The 27,577-nt window shown below is 35.3% G+C and overlaps 1 protein-coding gene across 1 annotated transcript; it reads left to right on the forward strand.

Annotated features, from left to right (window-relative positions):
* The first annotated feature begins 82 nt into the window (after window positions 1-82).
* ATP6V1B2 (ATPase H+ transporting V1 subunit B2) lies at window positions 83-27,519 on the forward strand. The gene is made up of 14 exons (XM_074209097.1): window positions 83-280; window positions 13,088-13,143; window positions 15,053-15,151; window positions 15,841-15,934; window positions 16,054-16,131; window positions 19,767-19,906; window positions 20,209-20,310; window positions 20,718-20,815; window positions 21,166-21,289; window positions 22,345-22,495; window positions 24,039-24,121; window positions 24,666-24,770; window positions 25,785-25,914; window positions 27,363-27,519. Exons 1-14 carry the CDS (start codon window positions 136-138, stop codon window positions 27,506-27,508), a joined length of 1,551 nt encoding a protein of 516 aa, XP_074065198.1. The 5' UTR covers window positions 83-135; the 3' UTR covers window positions 27,509-27,519.
* The last annotated feature ends 58 nt before the right edge of the window (window positions 27,520-27,577 follow it).

The following is a 27,577-nucleotide window of genomic DNA, read 5'->3' on the forward strand; positions in this document are numbered from 1 at the left end:
CGCACCGAAGACTGGAGGGAGGAAGCGAGGGAGTCGGGAGCGCGCGCGTCGACGGAGCCGGGAGTGCGGGCCTCCCGGCTATATCTGCGCCTGCGCGGGGGGACTCGTGGGGCCCGACGGGACGGAGGAGACAAGATGGCGCTGCGAAACATTCGGGGGATCGTGAACGGGTCCGCGTCCCACCCGTCCAAGTCTCCCAAGTCCGGCATGAGGCCCATCCAGGGGACTCAGGAGCAGGTGCTGGCCGTCACCCGGGACTACCTGTCTCAGCCCCGCCTCAGTGAGTACCGGCCTTCTGCCTTTCCGCCCCCTCCCCTGCCGGGCCGTGGCCGAGACGCCCCTTGGCCGCCCGCGCCCGCCGCCGCCCTCCTGCCCCCGGCGGCGCCCGAGGCAGCCGCCTCCGGCCTCCCTGTGTCCGTCCTGCCGGCCCCACAGGCCCTGGGGGCGGAGGGGGGGGGCGCCGCCCCCAAAGCCGCACTCGAGGCTCCTAGTAGGGGCGCCCCGCAGGCCCGGCCCCCCGGCTCGGCCCCGCACCCGCCCCTCCTCCTCCCCTCCTGGCGAGTGCTCCCGGGGGTGGGTGGGGGAGGGGAGCTGCGGGGGGGGAGGGGAGCTGCGGGGGGGGGGTGCTCAGGATCCGCGCTCGGAGCTGGAAGGCCATCCGCCCAGTCGGGACTTGCCCCCGAGGGCGAGGAATGCGCCGGCAGCTCCTGCGGGACGTGACCGAAGCCGAGCCGGGTGCTGCGGGACAGCGGGGATGCGGCCTGATGGGGACTAGCCCCCCTCCCGTGTCTTCATAGAGGCTTGTTTCCCTTACTTGTTTTTTGCTCTTCGGGGGTCAGTGCTGCTGTCATTACGGGAAGGGCCCCAGTAACCGTGTTAGGCGAACTAGATTCGTAGCAGCCGATAGTCTCTCCCTGGCCCAAAGGGTCCAGTGTCTCCTTGGACCAAAGATGAACAGCCTGGATCCTATTTGGGGTGGTTTTTGTCAATACTTTGTTTTCCATTATGATGTTTCTAAATTGAGATTGCATTTTGACAGTTTACCATAATTGCCAAAATAATTCTTGCCCTTGGTGATTTTTTTTGTATAAGATGAGGATTTTTGCCAGGGCTTTTCTCCCCTCTGACTAAGCGGATCCTGCTCACTTACCACCGAGTCATGTGACAGCACTGCAGAGTAACTGGCAATGAGGGCAAAACCAGCTTCCTCATCCAAGGCATGACCCTTTCATTAGGAGGCATTGGATAGGAAGCAACTTTGGAATTCCAGTATTATTCAAAGTGAAAGATTCTTCACAAATGTTGCATTAATTTTTTTCTTAAATTTGGGAAATCAATACTTAAGAATCTTTGTTCTGTGGCCACAATAGACTCTTTGAGACCCCATTTGAGATTTTCTTGGTCAAGAGACTAGAGTGGTTTTGCCATTTCCTAATCCAGCTCATTTTACAAATGTAGGTAGGAATTGAGACAAACAGGGTTAAACGACTTGCCCAGGGTCATACAACTAGTAAGAGTTGAGGCCTATGAATCTACCATTATTCAATTCATAAGCTTTTATTGACCAATTCCTAGGTACTACCAACTGAAGATAGAGACAAAAGAAAAAGGTCCTTTTCTTCAAATAACTTAACTGGAGGATTATTGTGCCCCATAATGGAAAGAACTTTTATGACACAAAGTAGTTATGTGACTTTGTCACTTACGCTTTTTGGCCCTCATGTTCTTGCTTTGTACAGAAGGATTTGGACTAAATGTTTTCCAAAATCTATTCCAACTGTTTAATTCTTTTGGGGGGGGGGTCAGCTATTTAATTCTTTAAACTTTTTTTCATGGATAATGTTCAAATCTCATTTTGTTTCTACTTATTTACAAGAATGTTTGCAAGAAAAAAAATTTGTGGCATTAGAAAGGTGAGGTAGCTTCAAAGTGGTTGCCCGAGTTAGTTCAATGTATACTTTTCTTTTAGTAGCTCTCTTTAAGGTCTTTAGGGAGGTTGAAACTTTTAGCCAAAATTTAAATACTGTAAACACAATTAACTAAAGTACTTTTATAGTTTGAGATATATAAACACTATATTAGGAACGATGTTTAAATCTCTTAGTTATAGGTCATAAAACCATTTAAACCTAGTCCTTAGGTCATAGAAATTAGAGCTGGAAAGGACCATAGAGACATCCTTGTTTTATGGAGGTGGAAATTGAGGAATACCGAGGTAGAGTTGTGCTTTAAATGGTATTTTAGTTAGACTGTTAACTTGTTCTCATTAGGTCTAATTAATGTGATTTGTATTTAAAGAGGTTTTTGTATAAGCTTAGTTTCCGACTATTTGGGAAAGCTTGGATAGCATCTCATGTAGTTTATTTATTTTTGTTTTTGGATTTTTGTAAGGCTGTGGGGTTAAGTGACTTGTCCAAGGTCACTTTGCTAAGTAATTATTAGGTGCCCGAGGCTGCATTTGAACTCAGGTCCTGACTCCAGGGCTGATGCTCTATCCATCTAACCCACCCATCTCCTGTAGCTTAAAAACAATGCTGGAATAGCATTTAAAAAAAATTGTCATATTTTTAGTACTAGTCACCATCTGTGTTTTTTGAAAATCTATTAAATTTTGAATTTTCCCATTTTAAAGATGACTGGTGATTTGTTACAAAATACTTACCATGTGCATATTTTTAAGTTCTTTCTCTTGGAGCTTTAGTTTCCTCAAGTTCAATGGGAACAATAATACCTAACCCTCTTGGTTTCTGTGAGGAAAGTGATAAGGGGATTGCTGGTATGGTGACCAATATATTTGCAACTTTTGAAGAGATAATCAGCTAGAAATTGAGTCAAGTTGGTAAACAATAGTTAATAACATGTGACACCCTTGTGAATAGTAATAGCTTACATGTGTATATTGCTTTCGGGTTCAGGAAACACTTTATAGTTATTTTAATCCTCACTACTATCATGGGAGATTGGTAACCAGTATTATCCCCATTTTACTAGTGAGGAAACTTAAGTTAGCCAAGAGATCATACTTAATCACATTTGAACTCAGGTCTTTTTGATTCCAGATTCACTGCTTCATTAACTAGAGTTTTTGTGCTTTTGTGAGAATAGCTAACATTTACATAGTATTTGTGCTAGGCACTATCTTAAATCCTTTACAGTTATAATTGTGCCCTTTTTATAGATAAGGCAATTGAGACAGTTAGAAGTTAGTGACCTGTCTAGTGTCTCACAGTTTGTATATGTGTATGTGAGACTGAATTAAAACTCAAGTCTTCTGATTCCAGGCCTTGTATCTTTTATAGAAAAATTAGAACATTTTAAGACCTTGGGTTTGTAGAACCTAAACATTTGGAATAGATGAATTTCTTTCAGTGAGTCAGCTTTGAAATTACTTTTCATGGTCCCTGACTCCATTCCTGCTTCCCCATCCCAGTCCTTCCAGGTTTCCAGTATTTTGGTTTTTGATTACCTTTTATTGTGGAAAGATTATGAGATACATAATTGCTTTACATTTTGTTTGGATAATGAGTCTGAGGTTAAAAGGGTGGGTCTTATATTTTGCAACTACCACAGAATTTCCCCCTTGAAAATTTCACAATCATTAAGTAGCTGAGGTATTGGGAAAAACTCCTGCCCTGCCTAGGGTGGGGAAGTGGGAGAATGTCTTCTGACCAAAGCTAAGTTTTTCTTGACATTTTGAAAATGCTTGGTAATCCTTCCTTGTTTAATGATTTAAACATCTAATGTTATGCCTCTTTGAATTAGACTGGAGAAAACCTAAATACTTCGATTCATTGACTCTCAAATTATTAGGAACTCAGAGTGTTCCAACCCTGTCATTTTGCAAATGAGGAAGTTTGAGACCCAAAGAAGTGAAGGTAAATTAATACATATTTATTATGAATTTCCTATGTGCCATGCATTGAGTCAGGCAGACTTTTATACTGGGTCAATTGGAGGTGAATTCCCCTAGGTCACAATACTAAGGCTAGGAAAGACCCACTCAAGGAGGGGTACAGAAAATTTTTAGGGGAAAAAATGCCAACATTCTTGCTGGACATTTCCAAAGAGGAAAGTTTTGTGAGTTTTTTCCTTTTTTGATGAGAAATGAATGGTGGAAGTACTTGTAAATAGTGTTTGACTCACCTTCTCCCTTTTTTATAATGATATTAACTTTTAAGACAACATTATAATCAACTGAAATCTTTGAGGAGTTATCCTGTAGTAAAGAAGTACTGGTTAAATATTATCATAGGTTAAAATGTAGAATTAGATCTCTTTGCTCTGCATATTCACTTTTTAAACATACAACTATATAAGTCTATGGCATAATATTATAGATTTAGATCTAGTGCGGGGTTTAATATTGGGGCTTGGGGGGGGACATTTTGCAGATAAGAAATTTGAGGTCCAGACAGATTAAATGTCTTTGCCATGGACAGTTAGTGAGATTATCCCAATAACTAACTATATTCTGTGTGGAATAGAATGTAGCCTACATGTTTCAAAATATCAAACACTGTAAATTTAAGAGGGTAGTTGGAATTGTGTAAATATTTTAGGCCTTTTTAGTTTAATGGTATTTGATAATAATTTGAATTCTTTTTAATTCATTCTTAAGTATAAAGCTCTCTTTATTTTTTATTTTTAATATTTTACTATATTTTATAAATTAAGCCAGTGAAAAAGCACTATTCTTGTGATTTGAGACGATTCAGATATTCAATTTTGAAGAAAGAAAAAGGTGAGTGGTAAAACAGATTCTTAGATTCTGGAAGCCAGATAACTTTTCCCAGTTTTAAACAAAGGAAAATGAAAGAAGATAGCATGTTGCTTATAGGGCATTGATTTCTAAATTAAAGTAGAAGTCAAGAGGAGCCTGGGCAAGAAACCTTAAGCATTATTTGTTCTGCTTTGAATATATATAGCGCATTCATTCATTTAACAAATATTAAGAATCTAAAGCTGAGTGGAGCAGGAATTCACTGCTTCAGCCATTTTTGTGTAATAGATTTATTCGTTTAAGCTGTCATGTAGTAAAACAGCATGAACAAGAAAAATGTACTGATACTTTAGTTTCTGGTAAGATTGTATTTTCTCAAAAACATTGGACTTTTTTTTTCCTTTCCATTTCCAACTCAAAATAGTTGCTAGGCCTAGGCTCTGAGGCATTCTAGCACCTGCTGAACCAATTCTGAGATTTACTCTGTTGAACCTATTGGTGGGACTGGTTGCTGTTTTTGGACAACACGTCCTTTTGATATAATGACAGTTGATATTTCAACAATTAGTTCTGCAGTTGAATTAAATACAGTGGAATGTTCCAATATCTACTGATAATTTAAATGTTTTTTGTTTGTTGGTGATTAAGTTCATCAGGTTTTTTTTTTTTTTTACTGGATCAGTAATTTCATCAATTGATTGAGTTACTTGGTTCTTGTTCTGCAATCTTAGGAGTTTCCTGAAACATTAAGGTTAATTGAATTGCTCTGGGTCACATAATCAGTATTGTTGAGAGGTAGCACTTGAATCCAGCTCTTTCTCACTTCAAGGTCAGCACTACTCATTATATCATGCTGTGAATATATCTTTAGAATTAGGTTTGCTAATAAGTTTAGCAAGTTTCAATCTGACATTGTCCAGTGTGAAAAGGAAGTAGGAGCTTAGAATTATAGTTTTTAATAATTCATTAGACTTGAGTAGCTAACTAGGGAAAATTGCAGTTCGTACATAATCATTGCAGACTTAATGTTGCGCCAAAGTACAAAGCGTAACTATAAAATAATGAGCCCAGATCAGAAATCACTGGAAACACATTCTCTTTGTCCTCAGACTCCTTTAGACTTTCTTTATCCTTTCTTATCTTCTGGAAATCTACTTATGTTCTCCATTTCCAGGAAATAGCTATGACTTAAGTCTTTTTCTCTCCCTTGATCATACTTGTTCTTGTGACTGGCAAAACTGTGTGGGCTTTTTTCTCAGCTGTTTCCTCTATTGACACAAATCAGATGAGATACTATTTTGAACACGAGATTTTTCTTGAAGCATTCTTTTAATAAGCTAAACAGTAGATAATTTCTTTTTAAGGTTTTTGTTTTGTTTTTTGCAAGACAAATGGGGTTTAAGTGGCTTGTCCAAGGCAGCTAGGTAATTATTAAGTGTCTGAGACTGGTTTGATAATTTCTTTTAAGAAGAGGGAAGTCATAAATAACAGATCTTTTGAAAGATCAGATGATTGGTGTTAGCTGCATTAAAAATACACTATTTGGAAAACCTCATTTTGAAGCTCAGCTCTACTAACGTATATGTATATACCTTGTATGCCATTTAAAAATCATTGAGAAAGAACTGCTTACCGCCTAAAACAGCCCTTTCCACTTCAGATTAGCTCCAGGGGTATATAGGTAATTGGGTTTTCTGAAGAAAAATAAATATACCCCACTCTCTTCAAGTTTAATTTGCATAATTAACATTAACACTTTCTTGTCTAGAGTGACTATCAACAAAGCAATAAACCTTGTTTTTCAGCCTTCCCAATTCTCAAAGATGTAAATGTACACACTAAAAATTTAAATCATGTTGCTTCTCTAGCATTCCTGGCTAGGTTGTTGGAAAAGTTTTTCTTTGTATCTAGTTTCAATTTGACTGTACAACTTTTTGGTTTGTTTTTTGCTAGGCTGTGGGGTTAAGTGATTAGCCCCAAGTCACACAGCTAACAAGTGTCTGAGGTCACATTTGAACTGAGGTCCTCCTGACCCTAGAGCTGGTGCTCTATCCACTGCTCCACCTAGCTGCCCCTGACTGTACAACTTTCACTGTAGCAGAGCCTCAAAGGGGAAAACTTATTTTGGACTCTACAATCCCTTTGAGGCTAACTCTTCACTGTGACTGTCTCTAAAAGTTTATTTCTGAAATGAGGTAAGATCCTGGAAACTTTTATCTGACATTCCAGAGCTAAGCAGAATCTTATACATTCCAGTCAGCTTTTTCTAGCCATTTCAAAATACTATTTTTTAAAATGAGAAAAATATGAAACCAATTTTGAGGAATAAAAAATGCTACAACTTCTGGAGTAAAAACCATCTTTAACACAATAGCTTGAGGTAATTAATATGAATATTTATTAACTTCATTTTATAATTAAAGAAACTGAGACTTTACAGCAGTGGTAAAGTGGTCTTGTACTTCGTGACACTGGTAAATGTGGATCAGCTGGGATTTGAATTCAAGTCAACTGACTTTGTAATTTTTTTTTCTTTTTCTTTGATTGTTAACTCAGTTGGAGTCCTGTTGAGTGTGAGGGAGTATGTGTATTTTGAAAATAATTTTAGTATTGTTTGTATAGAAATAGAAAAATGATTGAAGGTCTTCTAAAGAAAAGACAAGTTGCTTTGAATTTTCCACAATTTTCTTTATCATCTAATTGGAAAAGTTGTGATGCCCAACCTTTACTTCTATCATTCAATTCAGCAAGCATTCATTAAAAAAATAGTATTTTTTTAATCTTGTGACTGAAGACTCAGTTCATGCTTAATAATTGTATAAGTTAAAGGGGGACAAGTAACTTGTATTTCCAGTCTCATTTTCTTATGAGTAATAATGCTTATGGTGCCTATTTTACTGGTTGTTCTGAGATTCAATTGGATTAGAATATATAAAAATTCAACATTAACATAATTTGCTATTTTTGCTGGTTTTTTGAGAGCTAGCAGATCTTGGCCCCTTTTTGATAGAATGGGCATAAGTATATAATATGTATATGGGTACATGAATACACACTTTCTCAAAGCAAATACTGTATTAAAAAGCTATATATTATGCTACTAAATAATGTTTAGTGGTAGGTTTGACTCAGGCAAATGATAGCAGTATATCAATCTTAGGTATTGCCCCTAAGAACCTTATATTTTTTTCCTTTTTTTTTTTTAGGTTTTTGCAAGGCAAATGGGGTTAAGTGGCTTGCCCAAGGCCACATAGCTAGGTAATTATTAAGTGTCTGAGACTGGATTTGAACCCAGGTACTCCTAACTCCAGGGCCCATCCACTGTGCCACCTAAGCCGCCCCAGAACCTTATATTCTAATGGGAATGCAACTTATACATATATCGGATAGAAACTTCCTCTCTTAACTCAGACCTGTCTCTGCCGAAGGAAGTTGTTTGTGTATGTGTCAAAGACATGGAATAGGAATGAAAGATTGACAAGGAACAGCAAGATGGCCAGTTGTAGCTGGAGCGGGGTAACATGTAAGAAAACCGAAAATAAGACCAGATTAAATGCCGTTTCCTGGTTGTAAATCCCATCTTAACTCTGAAATCGACAAGTTCAGAAACTGATATTAAATATTTCTTGTCCAGAACATTCTTCCAGAATTTGTTTGTAGAACTCTGTGAGAAATTCCTAAGATGTTAACAGTTTCTTGTGAATTATTTCATACCTTCTGGAACTTTTAAATTGTATTTGTTTTAGCTTTTCTGATTGTAGAGCTTAATGCTGAAATCTGTTTTTGTCAGAGATTTTTAATAGAAACCTTTGAATTTTTCTTTATATTTTTAATTCTCTTTGTGCTTCTATTTGATTTGTTAATTAGAGGATTTTTTTAAATCTATTACAATGAAAGCAGCTAATTTGAACTATACTAAAGCTGTATTAATGGGGCATGTCTAGAAAATATAAGAATCATGTTATAGGCTGAATGACTTAGTGAGAGAGCATATTAAGTGCCTGCAAAGTCCAAAGGCATTGTGCTAGATTATGGGAATATAAAGTTTAAATGAGAAATAATACCTTACCCCATAGGAGTTTACATTTTAAAAGGAGAAAACTACATATTTGGTGGGGGAGAGTGGACTAGGGATTGGTCTGGGAAGAAGTTAGAAGGGATAAGTGTTTTATAGGATAATGGTCAATCCCTTCTAGGCATTGTAGGATGGATTTGATCTTTGTTCCCTGATCTAAAGGTGGAAAGCAGGAGGGGGAAGGTTGACTAGATTCATGGCCAAGCAGTATGATGGGTGTGGGGCAACCTAGGTGACTTGAGTTGGAAGGGGGCTCAGAGGTCACCTAGTCCAAGGAAATACCTTCTGGTGAAATAGTCATGTGACCTTCACTAATAGACCTCTAGTGATAGAATCTGCTATCTTGAGAGGTAGGCTTTTTCACTTTGGCCAGTTGTAGTTTTCCCTTATGAGCCAAAAATCTGCCTCTGCAACTTCCATTTATGTTGTTTCTGGTTCTACTTTCTGGGATCATTAAGTAGTCCTGTCACACATCCATACATTATATCTGTTCAGAAACTTGATTTTGTGCCATCATGTTACCCGTAACTTAAGTGATCTCTACTCTGGAATGAGTTTCTTAATTCATATTTCAGTATGGCATGGTTTTAGTAATACTCACTTTTCTCTGACATGTACTTATCTTGTACTACCTTGCACAAGTTAACTCCTTCCTAAAATATAATCAACCCTAGTTCAGGCCCTTTTCACTTCTCAGTTGCTATAGCAATTGCCATTGGGTTTAAAAGATTTTCTCTTCAGTCCAAGGTTCAAAATCTTTTTATATCTCAAATCTTAGCATTCCTCTTGAGGCACCATGAAAATCATTACCTTTTTCCAATCAGACAGCCTGAATTCAGATTCTGCTTCTGACACTTACTATCTTGGGCAAATAACAGTTCTTTTATACTTTTAATTCTTGATATGTTTCTCTAATTTGAATTGCCAAGATTAGAGGATTTTTTTTAATCTCTTAAAATAAAAGCTAATAGCTTGAACTATCCTAAAAGGATATATTAGAAAATGTCACGATCTTTGATCCTCAATTTCCTCATTTGTAAACTGAGTTTAACTAGATTTGAGGGCCCTTATAGTTACAAATCTATAGTTTTGTGATCATAGTCTAAAAACTGTAGTTACCATTTGGATAAAATTCATCTTTTAGCTTTGGTATTTAAAGTCCATTTAATAACTGAATGATGTCTTAAATGACATTTAATGCTTGCTAAAGGGTCCCCTTAAATATTTTCTGTAGTAGAGAAAGTGATCAGTAACTATGCTTGTTTTGTACACTGAATATCTTTTCAAGAAAGATCTCTGGTACCCACTTTTTGGGGGAATTTCATTTTCCCCAATACTCTACCCTGTAGTGGAGACAGGTGATACAGGACCATTGAGCAAAATATAGCCTTTGCCCACCACATCACCCATAGAGATCACTTAACCTCCTTTTGCTTTAGTCCAATGGAGAATGTAATACCAAACCATTCCATTATGATCCAAGAGGTTACAAAAAATTGAATTTGACTGAATGACTGAACAATTATGACAAATTATCTCATAGATCATATTTAGAGATAGGCCATATTTGGAGATCCTTTTGTGGAAGGAAGGGTCTTGGTTTGATTCTTATCCACCTCTTCAGTCTTAGTGATTATTAATCACCCTCATGAATGCTGTTGTTTGGTCAAACTGGCCTACTTTTCTCAAGGAAACCATTCATTCCCTTTACCTTTAGCTTTCTTCTAGGCTTCTTCACAGGCTATCTTTTATTTTATTTATTTTCACATTACTAAAATTGTCTTGTTCCCCCTCCCTCCACAAAAATAGAAAAACCTCACAAAAAATGAAGTGAGGGAAAGAAGAAAAAATTCAGTCTGTATTTGGATTCCATTAGCTCTGTCTCTGGGATGAATTGCATTTCTTTTTTTTCCCTTTTTTTTCTTTTTTTTTTTTTTCGGTTTTTGCAAGGTGACTTGCCCAAGGCCACACAGCTAGGTAATTATTAAGTGTCTGAGGCCAGATTTGAACTCAAGTCCTCCTGACTCCAGGGCTGATGCGCTATCCACTGAGCCACCCGGATGAATTGCATTATTTATAAGTCCCATCAGAGAAATTGCTTCCATATTTTTTTTCCCATAGTTGTTATTACTAATTGTATTTCCCTCTATCCATTCTTCCCCACTCCCATTTATTCTGTTCTCTCTCTCCTTTTACTTTGTCCCTCCTCAAAAGTGATAGTTGTCAAGAGCACCTGGCCTGGGACAGGGAGGACCCAAGTCCAAGTCCAGCCCTAGACACCCAGCAACCACCCAGTTGTATGATCCCTGGAAGACCACCCAACCCTACCACTTTGGAAAAAAATTTTTTTTTTAAATGTATTGTATCTGATGCCCTCTCCCACAATCTTTCTTCTTCTCTATCACTTATATGCTTCCCCTTGTCCTCTTCCATTCCTTTCCTCTCCTTTTTCCTTGAGGGTAAGATAGATTTCTATACCCTATTAAGTGTGTATATTGTTTCTTCTCTGAGCCTTTTGGGATGAGAATGTAGGCTCATTCATTCCCCCTCACCTTCCCCACCCTCCCCACCTCTCCATTGCAAAGACTTTCTTGACTCTTTTACATGAAATGTCTTAGCCCATTCTGTCTCTCCCTTTCCATTTCTCCCACTGTATTTCTTTTTCACCTATTGACCCTATAATATATTATAACTTCATATTCAACTCTCTCCTGTGCTTTTTCTAGATATACTCCTTTTAACTGTTCTATTAATTGAGATAATTCATATTTTCAGTACCATCTTCCTATGCAGTAGCACAAGCAATTAACATCATTAAATCCCTCCCATCCGCCCTCTCTATGCTTCACCTGAGATCAAACTTTCTGTTCAGCTCTGGTGTTTGAAAATTCCCCTACTTCATTGAATGTCCATCTTTTCCCTTGAAAAAGGATGTTCAGTTTTGCTGGGTAGTTGATTCTCAGTTGCAATCCAAGCTCTTTTGCCTTCTGGAATATAATATTCCAAATCCAGCAAGCTATGCTAAATCCTATGTAATCCTGACTGTAGCTCCATGATACTTGAATTGTTTCTTTCTGGCTGCTTTTCTCTTTGACTTGGGAATACTGGAATTTGGCTATAATCCTGGGAGTTACTTTTTTGGGAACTCTTTCAGGAAGAGATTAGTGGATTCCTTCAAATCTCTATCTTACTCTTTGTTTCTAGGATATCAGGGAAATTTTCTTATAGAAATTATTTAAAAATGAAGTCAGGGTTCTTTTACTGGTCATGACTTTTAGAGAGCCCAGTAATTTTCAGATTATCTCTCCTGCATCTGTTTTCCAGGTCAGTTGTTTTTTGAATGAGATATTTCACATTTTCTTCAAGTTTTTCATTCTTTTGATTTTGTTTTATTGTTTCTTGATTCCTCACAAAGTCATCAACTTCCCTCAGGTCCATTCTACATTTGAAAAAGTTGTTTTCTTCAGAGAGTTTTCTTATCTCCTTTTCTATCTGGCCAATTATCTCCTTGACCAAGCTTCTGCCCCCTCCCACCAGACATTACAAGTTACCCTGGACTGGAGAATTGCCTCACTGGGTCTTTCTATGGGTTCTGCCTCTCCAAAATGTTGTTAAAAGTCATAATTTCAAGACCTTTGGAGTTTCTTGAAAGTGAACCTCTGGGAAATCATGCCTTTGCCACCATGCCACCATCCTGCCCCTGCCTGCCCTTTACTTTTTTTATATATTCTCAACCCTCTCTGTCCTAGATTGTTAGCTCCTTGAGAGGAGGGACTTTATACTTAGGACATAGTAGATACTTAAATTATTGTGGGATTGGGTACCAAACAAATAGGGCATAGTTTTCAGTCATGTCCAATTCTTTGTGACCCCATTTGGGGTTTTCTTGGCAAAGATACTGGAGTGTTTGCTATTTTCTTTTCCAGGTAATTTTACAAGATGAGGAAACTGAAGTAGAGTTACTGCTAGTACTTGCTAGTATCTGAGGCCCAAATCTTCCTGATTTCAGGCCCTAAATTCTATCTCCTAAATGAAAGATTATGGGATTGGATTAGAATACAGGATTATCTCAGCAGTTTTTTTATTCTGTTGATTCATCTTGAGCCTGCAGGCCTTTAAAACCTTAAGGTTATTTTCACATCAACTAATTATATAACTATGTTTTATCCTATAATTGTCAAATTGATTTTTAACATATAGTTAGGGTTTCTGTTTAAATCCTCTTCCTTTTTCTCTCATTCTGTCCATAGTCCTGGCCTGCTAAAGTTAATTGTTACTATTTTGCCTTTCAGCATACAGAACAGTCTCAGGAGTCAATGGTCCTTTGGTAATCTTAGATCAAGTTAAGGTAAATATCACTCTCTTTCTGGGACTTTTTTTAGTTTTTGAAGAGGTTTAAAGATATATTTAAGTCCTGATTTGACTATTTTGACAAAATTAAGAAATAGTTTTGAACTAATCAATGACTTAACAACCTTGCTAAAGTTTTTATATGTGCATTGTATATTAAAGAATAAGTTAGTTATAAGTTTATTTCATGCTGTCACATCTGTATGTCTCTTTATTGCCATTTATATCTTTTAAGACTTTTAAGAAATTTAAAAAAGACCCATCAAACATCCTATCTAAAAATCACAAAAATAAAATGTTATCTGGGAAATAAATCTATATGCAGTTAATCTTTCTAAAAAGAGGAATGGGAAAGGGGATTGTCTTTTCACTTTATTATTGAAGGTCATAGTTAAGCATCATATTTAGAGTGGGAAGAAACTTCAAGTTCATTTATCCTAACTTTATTTTACAAATATGAAAACTGATGCCTAGAAAGTAGACCAAATTGATGTCCAGTTCATATAGCAAGTAAATGATGTAACATGGTTAATAGAATGTTGAACTCAAATAATTGTATTTTTGTCAAATCAGTTATGCAAATGCATTCATAATTAAATTTTTAAATCTATTCACTTAACTATCTACATCCCCATCTTCGCAAAAAAAAATGAAGTATTGTTTAGTCACTTTTTAATCATATCTTACTTTTTGTGGCCTCGTTTGTTTTTTTCTGGTTTGTCATTTCCTTCTCCAGCTCATGTTATAAATGGAAAAACTTGAAGCAAACGGGATTAAAGAGATTTGCCCAGGGTCAAGAAGTCTGAGACTGGATTTGAACTCCTTTTTTGTTTTGGGCCTTATCTTCTATTTACTGTGTTACCTAACTGTCCTTCATTTCATTGAGCAAAATATTATTTGCAAACTTCAATTCTTTTGTTGAAATTGAAGCTCTACTAGTTTGAATGTATGATGTAAGTGTCATAAGTCCTTACCTCTATATACCTTTTTCTCTTCACTTAGGAGGCAAAATAAGGACTTTAAAGACACAGGTTTTTTTTTTTTTTTTACAAGTGAATTTGTATAGTGATCTCTCCTGGCTTATTAACTTAGTTTTGTTTTAAGTAGAGGTAAATAAAGATGTGTGTGATATAAAGGGTCCTTAACTTTGTGTGTGACTTGTACTCCTTTGACAGTACAAGCCTTGCATGAACCAATTCTTGGACTATTGTTTTTAAATGAAAAAATAAAATATGCTGGATCAGACAAAAAAACTGATAGTTATGTTAGTATAGTTATTTATGTTCAGAGTCTCTAGCTTAAGGACCTCATGGTAAATTGATTTCTTTTATATGTGGATAATTATACTTTTATCATTGATTTGACTGTTAGTTTTGCCCATCTCTTTGCTATACATAATGACAATTTCTAACAGGAAAAAGTTTATGCTGAAAAATTATGTAATTTGAAGGAACAATCTAGATTCAAATCAGTATATAATACATATGGTTTATGTTATAACTTCTTAGTGAGAAGAAACTAACTATAAATTAGTTTTTAAAAATAATTCCTTTAGAATTGTTTGTCAGCATAATAATTAAATTGTTTGTAAATTAGTATGATCCATTTCATTCTTTAGCATTTATTCCTTTTTAATAAATTCAGTCATACTATTTGAATAGTTTAAGAGCTCTAGCCTTAACTTTACAAGATTACTGCCTTAGATACATAATTAGAAGAAAGAAAATTGCTGCTGATCAGATGTACAGATGATATTTGACTCTTATTCATGTGAATATATCAATGAATTTGCTTGTGACAGGCTTCTTAAAGTTTTAAACTGCTTGAGAATATATGAAGTACATTGTATAGCCACCTTGAGGAGTTTTAACATTTTTTTAATTTTTAAATTTCTTTTCTCATTTTAGTTTCCCAAATATGCTGAAATCGTCCTCTTGACCTTACCTGATGGCACAAAGAGAAGTGGTCAGGTTTTAGAAGTTAGTGGTAGCAAAGCAGTAGTTCAGGTAAGCAGCACTTAGTAAAATTGGCCAGCTCTCTTTTTTTCTTTATGTAACTTTGTGGTAAATATTACTTTTGTTTTTCCTTGTGACCATTTAAAAATCGGCTTGGTAAGAGGAATATGTATGGTATTAAAGTTGAGAAGCTGACACTTTGCTTTTGCTGAGAAGCCATCATCTGTAGTCTAATATCTAATCACTGTCTGGTAAAACACATTTTCAGGGGAGCAATGGTAGTGAATGAATGGTGAATGAATTGGATGATTATCAAAGAGGGAATTAGATAAAGACTAGAGGTTAAAGAGTTAAATTATGAAAACAGTGAGAAATTTATGATATTTAGAGAACCTTGACCTGAGGAAAAGGTTTAACTAGATATTATAGATCTTTGAAAAAGCTTTGCTTGAGAGTCTGTTTTGGGAAAGTGGGATTAAAATAATACCAGAGGGTAGATTTCTGATTGTTAGAACTGTCCAGAAATGTATTAAGAGTGCTCTGTGAGGGTGCAGTTGTAACAGCACATAAATATGCTTAATTTTATAAAATGCTTCAATCAAAACCCCATAAGGTAGGTAGTATACTTGGTATCGTGGCCATTTTGCTTTATCTCATAATAATAGAAATAAGTAGGACTCAAATCTGGGTTTTCTGATTCCATACCATACTACTTTTAAAATCTCTTTTTATTTTGGTAGGTTTTTGAAGGAACTTCAGGTATAGATGCCAAGAAGACATCCTGTGAATTTACGGGAGATATTCTTCGAACGCCAGTGTCTGAAGATATGCTTGGTATGTAATGAATAGTAGTACTTATTTGAATAAAGGCATTTTCCCCCTTCTTTCAATCATACTTTTTGAAATTTGATATCTTGTCTATGCAACTATTTTATTATTAATTTTTTTTATAGGTCGAGTTTTCAATGGGTCTGGGAAACCTATTGACAGAGGCCCAGCTGTCCTAGCTGAAGACTTTCTTGACATTATGGGTAAGTATTAATTTTCAGGAAGTGTGGAATACATTGAACTTTCATCTAAAAGCAGTAACTATTTAGGTGATATAAGGAAAATTCCACTCTCTACCCCCCTCCAAAATTAGATGTCCTCTAGGTAGACAGGTGAATAAGGGCCATTCTTCTCTTCCTCTCTCTTCAAAATAAGTTTTTATTAATGTATAGTGCTTTTTCATTATCATTGTTTCCCTCAGCATCTCTATATCCTTCCCTCACCCCCCACCCCCAATCCCTGCTCCTCTTTTGATTTTATTTTAAGTGGGACAGTTACTTTTACAGAATAAACAATGACCTCTATATAATTTTCTTCTTCAAATTCACAGCTGTTTTGTACTTTGCTATTATATGGTTTAGAACTTTACTATCCTTTTAATCCACTCATGTTTGTCACTTTGATGTCATCTTTAACTCCTTATTTTCTCAGATTACATGTCTGATTAATTGGTAAATCTTGTCATTTCTTTCAGACAACTCTTATCCCTTTCTTGCTACTTACATAGCCACCTCTCAAATTCAGGTCTTTACTTCTTTCCTGGATTATTGCATTTGCCTTCTAATTTGGTTTCCTGTCTCAAGTCTTTGCCCTGTATAGTGCATCTCCACACAGCTACAAAGGATATTCCCAAATCATAGATCTGACTATTTTAGCTCCCTATTTAATAAATTCCAAAGGTTTGGTTCCCCTTTTGACACTAGGGGTTAATAGTTCAGTTTTATCTCATTCATTTTAGATTTCTATTTTTCTTTTGTAATGTACATAATTATTAGTATAGTAATATGTGTTATAATTTATAAATAAGTGAACATATAATATTGTGAGGGCATACCTGAAAATATTTTACTGATGGGGTGCACAATCAGAATTCTTTTTTTAGATTTTTCTAAATAGATAAGTTACATATCTAGATAGAAAAATAAATGCTTCCTAAATTTAATTGACTAATTAATTACCAAATCATTTGAGTTATGCTTTGAGATTTGCCTACAAAATTCTCTATGTAACATTCAAAATTGATGTTTTTTAAATGAATTTCATGGTTATTACATCTATAGTTTTGAAATCAGGAATGTCTTCCTGTTTTGACTTTTATGTCTCTCATAGGAACAGGTGTGTGTGACCACATACATTTTTTTTTTTACACTTTAGAGTGCTGGTTTGAGTTGTGAAGTAAAACAAAAAGAAACACTAAAGTGGAGGAGGGAATTTTTTTTAGGTTTTTGCAAGGCAATGGTTAACCCCATTCCCCAAACAGAAAGTTTTAACTAATAAACTAAATGAAATGGGAAAAAATTAATGTTCAAAAATGTTTTAACATATGCAAGGTAGATAAAGTGTCAAGAAATAAAAATATTTCCTGGGGCAGCTAGGTGGTGCAGTGGATAGCACTGGCCCTGGAGTTAGGAGTACCTGAGTTCAAATCTGGCCTCGGACACCTAATAATTACTTAGCCGTGTGGCTTTGGGCAGGCCACTTAGCCTCATTTGCCTTGCAAAAAAATAAAATTAGTTCACAAAAATAATGATTTAGATGTAAACCTCCCTATGGTCAGGAGAATCAATTGAATGACTTCTAGTTTTTTTTTTTCAATCCCGGGAAGCTTTTTTTATGAATGTACTTTATCTCATCACTATTAAATTTTTTTTTTTTTTTTTTTTGGCTGATGTGACCCAATTGTGGCTAAGGCAATCCTTAGTTCTACTAAGCCCCTACTAAGTGCTTGGCAGGAAGTAGCTAGCTGATTCAGCATTTTTGTTATTTATCCTTCATCCTCAAAGAGAACTAGTGAAATCAGCAGGATGATGTCTTTACTTGGAAGTGAATTGGATTTAAATGAGGCAGGACTATGTAGAACATTTCTCTCCTCAACAGCAGAGTCCAGGGGTGTAACATTACAGGTAAAGATGACCGATGAGACCTCAGATGCAGTTGGAGCCTTCACCTTTTTTAAACTAAGATCTTCCCCAGGTCTTGGCTTGTCTGAGGCAATGCCCATTCAGTTATTAATGTCTAGGTATGAATGGAAGTAAAATGAGCATTAACTTTAAAAAAAATTGTAGTTCTAGATTCATAATCTCCCTGTCCTCCATCCCTCCTTATTGAGAAGGCAAGGTTGTATGTGTGCAGTCATGTAAATAAAACTTTTCCGTGTTAGTCATGTTGTGAAATAAAACAAACGAGGAGTAAAGAAAATATATGCTTCAATCTATATCCTTCTCTGGACATGGATAGCATTTTCCTTCATAAGTCCTTCAGCATTGTCTTGGATCTTTGAATTGTTGAGAATATACAAGTCATTCACAGTTCATTCACAGTTGATCTCTATTTAATATTGCTGTAACTATATACAAGTGTTCTGGTTCTGGTCATTCATTTTTATGACAGTTTGTGTAAATTTTTTCAGGTTTTTCACTCATTTCTTGTGGTACAATAGTATTCCATCATAATTTATATAACAACTTGTTTAACATTCCCCAATTAATGGGCCTCTCCTCAGTTTCCATTTATTACCACATAAAGAGCTACTATAAATATTTCTGTAAATATAATGCCTTTTTCCTTTTTTGTTTTTATCTCTTGGGATATAGATAGTGACATTGATTGACCGAAGGCTGTACATGGTTTTAAAGACCTTTGGGCATAGTTCCAAATTGCTGTACAGAATGACTGAATAAGTATACTATTCACAAACAGTTTATTGATGTCTCAGGTTTTCCATATTTTCTTCCATATTGTCATTTTCCTTTTTCTTTCATATTAGCCAGTCTCATAAGTGTGGTAGTAACTCAAGTTGTTTTATCAATACATTTTTCTAATCAGTAATAATTCAGAGCTTTTTTATATGACTATAGGTAACTTTGAGTACTTTCTCTGAAAACTGCCTATTCATATCATTTGAATATGTATTAGTTGAAGAATATTCTTATTTCTTTAAATTTGATTTAGTTCTATTACTTGAGAAATGAGATTTTTAATCTAATTTAATTGGTATAAATTTTTTTCACAGTTAATGATTACTATGTACTTCCCTTTGTCATATTTTCCCCATTTAGCTCATTCTCCTTGTACCTTGTTCATTTTCAAATGTTTTGCTTCTGACTTTTACCTCCCTCAAGCTACCTACCCTCCCTTTTATCAACTCTCTCCACTTCCCCTTCTCTGATCTTCTCATCCTGTTTTCTATACACAACTTGAGTTGTATGTTATCTCTTTTTGAACCAATTCTGATGAAAATTGGGCTGTCCCCCTCCTCTACCTTTTCACTATATCAGATAATTTACTCCATTCTACCTCTCCTTTCCTCTTCTCCCATTATATTCCTCTTTTTTAAAACCCCTTAATATGATTTGGTTTGATTTTGTTTTTGTGAAGCAGTGAGATAAGTGATTTGCCCAAGGTCAAACAGCTAAGTGAGTATTAATTGTCTGAGGTTGGATTTAAACTCAGGTCCTCCCGACTCCAGCACTGGTGCTGTATTCACTCTGCCACCTAGGTTTCCCCATATATACTTCTAACCACTCTAATGTTTTAGTTTTACAATTCTCTTATTATCTACCTTTTTAGAACATATGCAGGTAAATTAAGATTTTTCTTTTTTATGTACATTTAATAGGACAACCAATCAACCCTCAATGTCGAATCTACCCCGAGGAAATGATTCAAACAGGCATTTCAGCTATAGATGGAATGAACAGCATTGCTAGGGGGCAAAAAATTCCCATCTTCTCTGCTGCTGGCTTACCCCATAATGAGGTGAGTTTCCTGGCATCAGAGCTATATCAGGAAGAAACTCTAGAATTGTCTTTCAAGATGATTTGTCATACTGTGATGTTTGTCCAAACTCTGACTTAGTTTTAATTATACTGTCTTATACCTACACTATTTGGTAGGTCAGCCAGTCTTGAGGAATTCTGTGATATCTTATTGGTTTTTAAACCCTCAAAAAGAAATTCTAAATGTCTAGTATAGAATTTTTGAGGTGATAAGTTAGTATATTATCTCAGTATAGTATGTTAGGACAATTTTCATCTTAATTTCTGTATATTAATCATTAGATTGCAGCTCAGATCTGTCGACAGGCTGGTTTGGTGAAGAAGTCTAAAGATGTTGTGGATTATAGTGAAGATAATTTTGCGATTGTATTTGCTGCTATGGGTGTAAGTATAATTTCTTTAACATAGGAACATTTAAAACTATTTGACTGGTTATTGAAATGATGGATTAAACATTGAGTTGATTATAGAAGTTAGAAATGTTTTGGAGGACTATAACAAATTTTTAGCAAGTAAAAAGTCACTGAACAAAATTTGACTTGTTTCTCTTTGCATTGTGAAGCAAAATCTTGACCTTTGGTGTTTTAAAATTTGACTGTTGCCTAAGTGTCATTTTTTCATAAAACCCAGCCTTTGAAATGGATTGGTTATTTGTTCATCAGCCTTGAGGTAACATGTTGTGCTTTGAGTGAAATTAGAAAGAATCCATTCAGATCCAAGGTTGGATTTTTCTTGCATATATTTTCAATAATTTTTAATCTTCAGTGCTAATGAAGATATTGTTATTTTAGGTAAACATGGAAACTGCTCGATTCTTTAAGTCAGACTTTGAAGAAAATGGCTCAATGGATAATGTCTGTCTCTTTTTGAATTTGGCCAATGACCCAACGTAAGTAAAGACAATTCTTTATATTTCTCAGTGTTAGAAAATCTCACTCTGCTTTCCAAGATTGAGGAGTCCATCTTTGATCTCAGATCTCTAGATCTGAGAAACTGAGAGATCATGGTGGCATTTAGTTAGCACATAATTGATCTGATCCATATGAAGAAGATAATATATAATGTTCAAAATTCACTAAATTAATTCAGCAATTTAAAAATCATAACTTATTTTGCCCTCAGTAACCTTTACTACTTTTCTAAAATCATGTCTTTTTAAAATTAGATGTCCATCAAATCTATATAATTTTTAAGTTTTTAGCTAGAGTTTTATATTTGAAGAAATTTATTCATTTTCAGCATTGAGCGTATTATCACTCCTCGACTGGCTCTAACGACAGCAGAATTCCTGGCCTATCAATGTGAAAAGCATGTGTTGGTCATTCTAACAGATATGAGTTCTTATGCTGAAGCTCTTCGAGAGGTAATTTTTGGGGGGGTTGTTCTTTCATTCCTTTTGTAAATGATTCAGAAACTATCAAGTTTGTGAACTGGTACCTTTTTTGTTTATTTTTTGCTGTTTTTCTTCATAAAGAACATTCAGACAGTGATAAAAGAAGTGAAAACAATCAGGAAAGAAAACCAGTTATGTGGTTTTGTTTTTGTTTTTGTTTTGTTTTGTTTGACTTTTGCAAAGCAGTGGGGTTAAGTGACTTGCCCAGGGTCACACAGCCAGGTAATTATTAAGTGTCTGAGACCTGATTTGAATTCAGGTCCTCCGGACTCCAGGACCAGTGCTCTATCCACTGTGCCACCTAGCTGCCCCCTAATCATTTAGTTTTGTTATTAACAGACCTTGCATGAAATGACAGATTAAACATATACACGCTTTTAATAGATTTCATTTCATTTATCTTATTCCTGAGAGGTCTTAGTACAATTTATGTGTATCACTGTTGGTAGATAAAGAATAATGTTGTACCATCTAGACATCTTAGGATATTTGCCTTATTGTCACAATTTTAAATAAGACAGTTAAACAGCATTTTTGAAGGGTGGTTTATTATGACAACCTCTGACAAAAAAGATGTTAAGCTCTTTCAGAATTATGTGTTTTTCATGCTTCCCTTTATTTTGTGCTGCTGGCAGTGGTGGAAAGAAAAAGGTGTATGCCTGTTTTTTAATTTTAGGAGACTTCCAAGAATATATCCCCAAATATTCTTATATCACAATATATTAGTTAATGTGTCCAGTCTGAAATAAATATGAAGTCATTATTAAGTGGTATAGTCTCTAAATGTTTTGAGTTTATGTTGATTTATATGTGCTTTGAAATTAGACTTTTGGTTTCTCATTTCAAACAACTTGTGCTTATATTGATGGGGTATTTAATCTTTTGGAGAAAAAACATTTTAAAACAGGAAGCGTTCCCTTTTTTGAAATTCTGTGCTGTAAAATAGTCTCATGATAGGCAGATTTTAACTTGTCAATGACAGAGTTTTTTTTTTAAAAGTGTAAATTTTCTCAAATTGCTGGTAGGTTTCAGCAGCCCGAGAAGAAGTACCTGGTCGTCGTGGCTTCCCAGGTTATATGTATACAGATTTAGCCACAATATATGAACGTGCTGGCCGAGTAGAAGGCAGAAATGGCTCAATTACTCAGATCCCTATTCTTACCATGCCTAATGATGGTGAGTTTTATCTAATCATATAACATTGCAAAATCTTTTGTGTCTCTCATACTTCCCCTTTCCCCCCAAAATAGGTGTGAAATGAACTGACTCTTAAGGTTCCATTTGCTACCAAAGTTCTGTGATATTCTAAAAAACGAATCTGTCAAATGTCAAATGCCTCTGATAGAAAGGACATTATGCTAGTTGCAGCAAAAGAAATATACTTTTCAGGTCTTCTAGTAATAGATTTATTTATTTATATATATATATTTATATATATGTATATTGAGTTTTCAGAATGCTTTTATATAATTTTGAACTTTTGTGAAGCACTGAGGTAAGGACCTATAATATAGTGCTATCCCTATTTTACAGAGGAAAAAGTCTGAGCTTACTTGCTTCATATCTTGTCATTTTCAGAAGCGGGATTTGAAAATGTTTATTATACCATGCTCCTTCTCAGATTTTATTATTTTATAATTTAGTTGGAGAGACCCCATGGAAACAGATTCTGAAAAAAAACAGTGCAAGATTATATGTTTTCAGTGGCAAGTTGATGGTGTGGACAATAACTATTAGGAAAGAACTGATTATCAAGGGCTGAACCTGTAAGGAAAAACTTGTAATTAGCTACTTTTGTGTTTTCTGTCTTTCTAAAAGAAGTGCCTTGAATATGTTCTCATTGTCTACATGCGTTAAATTCACCGACTTTTGGCATTTGATGGAATTTAAATTTCATTTTTTCAATTACATGTAAAAAAATAACTTTTTTTTTAAACATTGAGTTTTACGTTTTTTAAACATTGAGTCCTCCTTTCTTCCCTCTCCTTCTCCCGCATTGAAAAGACAAAGCAATTTGATAGATTATACATATTTGGTAATGTTGGGAAAGAATCTGTAGAAATTAAAAAAAAACCTTTATTACCTTGGTCATTCATAAATAAATCACAAGATGCAATTTTGTTCCTTTTTATACAGTAGTATTTCATTTCTTTACCTCCTTATCTGAATTTAAACATCTGTCATAGCCTGGTAAAATTTTTTTGATGCCTGTTAAGTGTTTTATATTTGCTACTGTCTTTTTCATATAATGGGCTGTTTTTGTCTGCTTAATTTTTAATTAGCAGAAGCAAGTGGAATGTTGGTTCTTTGCTTTTTCTTCCCAATACTATAATGCTTTTTTAGCTAAGAACTTTGTCAGAACCATCTTTTAAAAAACCAAATTTATTGTATGCTTCCTCTGAAAATCATGCATTTAGATTGGCAACTATTTTTGAGTATATGTGATATCTCCAGTTGAACTGATCCATTTTATGGTGTCATCGTAAAGTGTCCCTCAAGGCTTATTGTATTTAAGTTTGTAAAACTTAAAACTTAAAACATTTAAAACTTTATTAAGACTTTTGGGACAACCTGTGCTTAATGGAACGATCATACTATATTATAGCAGTGATTAATCTTATAAATGTACTGAACAATTTTTATAAATAAATCAGATTGTCTTCTTGGGAGACTGCTTTTCTAAGTTAGGTTCCAATAAAGGACCTTTTTACCATGACAGATATCACTCATCCTATCCCTGATTTGACTGGATACATTACTGAAGGACAAATCTATGTGGACAGGCAGCTGCATAACAGACAGGTATGTAGGAGATCATATAGTATTCTGAAAAATGTTTTCTTTAGTGATGGTAACTTTGAGTGACTTTGCTTTTATCTTGTGAATAATTGCATTGAGGGATCTTATAGAGCAAATTATGTTTACAAATACTTATACTAGTATATGAGTATGTATTATAGACTAGAAAGAACACTAGGTTTTTTTTAATCAATTCTCACTTTTATTCTTTAAAATGTTCCTTAGCACTTTTTTTATAAGAAAATATTAAATAGAAGATGTCAGCTGGCAGACAAATGGTCCATCCATACTTAACTACATTAGTAATAGCATTCTGAGTTTAAATTCTCCAGCTTTGCTGCTTACTAGCTCTAATGATCTTGAGAAGGTTAACCTCCCTGGGTCTTGACCTTGTCTTTAAAATGAGAGAGTTGCATTAAATAATTTCTAAATTTCTTGCTCTAAATTCTGGAATTTTAACTATCAAAATGTAGTATCAATATTGTTAAATCTTAAATCTTCCAGGCTTTTACAAAATATATTCTTTTCTCTTCTAATTGCATCCAAGATTTACCCACCTATTAATGTGTTGCCCTCCTTGTCCCGATTAATGAAATCTGCTATTGGAGATGGTATGACCAGAAAGGATCATTCCGATGTATCTAACCAGTTGGTATGTATGTCCTTTTTTTTTTTTTAAGGGTACACCTTTAAAAATCTGTAACTTAGCCCTTCCCGTTGTTTACCTTTCCTCCCTTGTTCCTTTCACCTCCCCCATATTCCATTTGATTATAGCCTTTGAAATCATAATTTTCAAGCTCCCTTAGATAAGTGGATTTCATTGTAGATCTAGTGATAAATAGACACAGCCACCACCTTTTTTTTCCTCCATTCTTATTTTTTGTTTTGTTTTGGTTGAGTCACTTAAGTGACTTGCCCAAGGTCACACAGCTAGGTAATTATGAAGTGTCTGAGCTTAGATTTGACCTCAGATACTCCTGACTTGGGGGGGGGGGGGCAGTGCTCTATCCACTCAGTATTTTTTAATAAAGATAGTTATCACCCTTTTCAGGGTTTAAATGTATTCTTTAAAAGTCCGTGTCTAAAATGGCATAGTTTCTAAACTTTATACTAAGCAACAAAGCTGTTGTAAATTTTATTGGTAGTTTACTACTCTCCTAAAAAGCACACAGTAAAACATTTCTTGGTACATTAAACAGTAAACATTAGAAGCACTGAAGAATATAATTTTATGGGCTGTATATGCTATCTTATTTAGACAGCCACATTAGGCACTATTTTCTTTATCTGGACTTAGAATATAGTTTTCCCATAAAGTTAAGACAGTAAAATAATTGAAAGGCATCCTTGATAGGGTGTGGAAGAAACACCTTGGGCTTGCTACATGATAAATTTTTTTTGAACCCAGGCTTGGATTATAGGTTGCATCTATAAGTAAATTGTCTAATAATAAACCCCACTGAGATTTAAATGATTTAAACATCTTTCTGCAATGTTAATGACAATGAATTTTGGATTCTTTGGTACTTACACCCTTTTAGATAATTCTAAGCAAGTCCAGGGTAGTTTCTTCATATGATGATTCTATTAGCCATGCCAATTTTTTAATAGAAAGTCCTTCCTCTAACATGTTATTAAAACCCTTTTTTTGTCGGCTCTTATCTAGTATGCATGTTATGCTATTGGTAAAGATGTACAAGCCATGAAAGCAGTTGTTGGAGAAGAAGCCCTCACCTCTGATGATCTCCTTTATCTGGAATTTTTGCAGAAGTTTGAAAGGAATTTTATTGCTCAGGGTAAAATACTTAAAAACTTTGTAGTAAATTTAATGAATGATTCTGACGATGTAGTTTGAATTGAAAGAATGTATGTTGGCTTGACTGCATATCTCCTTTTTTTCTCTTCAATTTCAGATATATTCTCTTCCTGTTTAAGGCTCTGTGCTAGGTCTTAGTTCCTGTGTAATCTTTGTCTTACGTTATCCTCTTTCTCCTTACCCTTTTCTATAAATGGATCCTTTCATTTTGAAGATATTTTAGCTATATTCTCTCCCTCTAGCTGATAGACTATTTGGTCTCTTTTCATTGCCATTTTAATTTTGTCCCTTCTCTTTTAAACAATGCTTTTCATATCACCTCCACTGTTCTACTAGGCTATATCCTCTTCTCTGTCCTTATTCTTGCTCTCTTTTGTAGCATTAAGTTATTGTTTACCATCCAGATTTTTTTCTTGGTTTCCAAGGTACTGCATTCTTATTTCTGTTTAATTTTTTCCCCCATCTCCTGTTTGCTTTTCCTCATTCTGCGGTATAACTATGGGCTTAGTTTAGTCCCTTTGATTTTCTCTTCTTTCTCAGTACTCAGTTCCTTTAATGAATTGATTTCATCTCATAGCTTCAACATTTGCCATTATGTTCACAATCTGCATTTTGAGTCCTCAATATTTGATTTCTCAGCATTACCTCAATTTTTGTTGAAAACTGAATTTACCATCATTCTTCCACATCCCATCCCTTTCCCATAATTGGCTCTGTCTCTAGTTGTGTCAATCTGTCCATTTATTTCTATCCCCACACCTAGTATTTTAATCCAAGCTCCTCTTACCTTGTCTCTTTGCTTTTTCTCTCTTCCAATTCTCATCTCCCTGCCCTTTACAGGAGCACATTTTAATTCCTTTCCTAGATATCAAGATCCTTAGAAATTTGTATTTCCTTTTTACTATGAACTCTCATTATTCCCCAGAATGAGTCCTCTTTTCTAGCTAAATTGATCTGCCTGCCCCCAGACATAATATCCACATTCATAACTTAAGACTTCTGTTTATTCTGTTTCTTACTCTTTTACCCTTCTTCCAAGGCTTGGTGGAAAAAATAACAAAACACCTTTCTCAATTATTATATGCCATGATGATCTTCTGTATTCTACCTTCCCCCTTCTCTAAACTTTGATTCTTCTTTGTACTACCTATTTGTCATAGTCATGACTGCTTGGTGTTGTTACTTAGCTTCTTAGCATAGATCTATATTCATTTATGTATAAATATATAATATGCATATATGTGTGTGTGGATAGTTAGATACATAGATAATCTTGTTTTTGTGTCTTGAGATACTTAGCTTCTTGAGGAACTTGTTTTATGTGCTTTAAGTACTCTGCAGGTAATACTCAGTGATTGCTCATTGAATGGGGCAGGCTTTTCTATAATGGGATTAATTAGTTTCTCCTTTTACTCTGCCCTTTTTTAGGTCCTTATGAAAATCGTACTGTCTTTGAAACTTTGGACATTGGTTGGCAGCTGCTTCGAATCTTCCCCAGAGAAATGTTGAAGAGAATCCCTCAAAACACCTTGAGCGAATTTTACCCTCGAGACTCTTCTTTAATAAAGCACTAGTTGCGACATCATCTCTGTGAAATATTCGTTTTACTCTTTCCTTCCCCTTCTCCCTCCCCTCTGTGTTGG

This window comes from Macrotis lagotis, chromosome 1 (genome assembly GCF_037893015.1).
Source record: "Macrotis lagotis isolate mMagLag1 chromosome 1, bilby.v1.9.chrom.fasta, whole genome shotgun sequence".
Lineage (NCBI taxonomy): Eukaryota > Metazoa > Chordata > Mammalia > Peramelemorphia > Peramelidae > Macrotis > Macrotis lagotis.

Bases quoted from the DNA above. Each gene is read 5' to 3' on its own strand.
- ATP6V1B2 (XM_074209097.1), top strand. From the start codon at position 136: ATGGCGCTGCGAAACATTCGGGGGATCGTGAACGGGTCCGCGTCCCAC. The intron at 20,311-20,717 runs GTAAGTATAATT...TTGTTATTTTAG, and splicing joins TTGTATTTGCTGCTATGGGT to GTAAACATGGAAACTGCTCG. The intron at 22,496-24,038 runs GTGAGTTTTATC...TTACCATGACAG, and splicing joins TCTTACCATGCCTAATGATG to ATATCACTCATCCTATCCCT.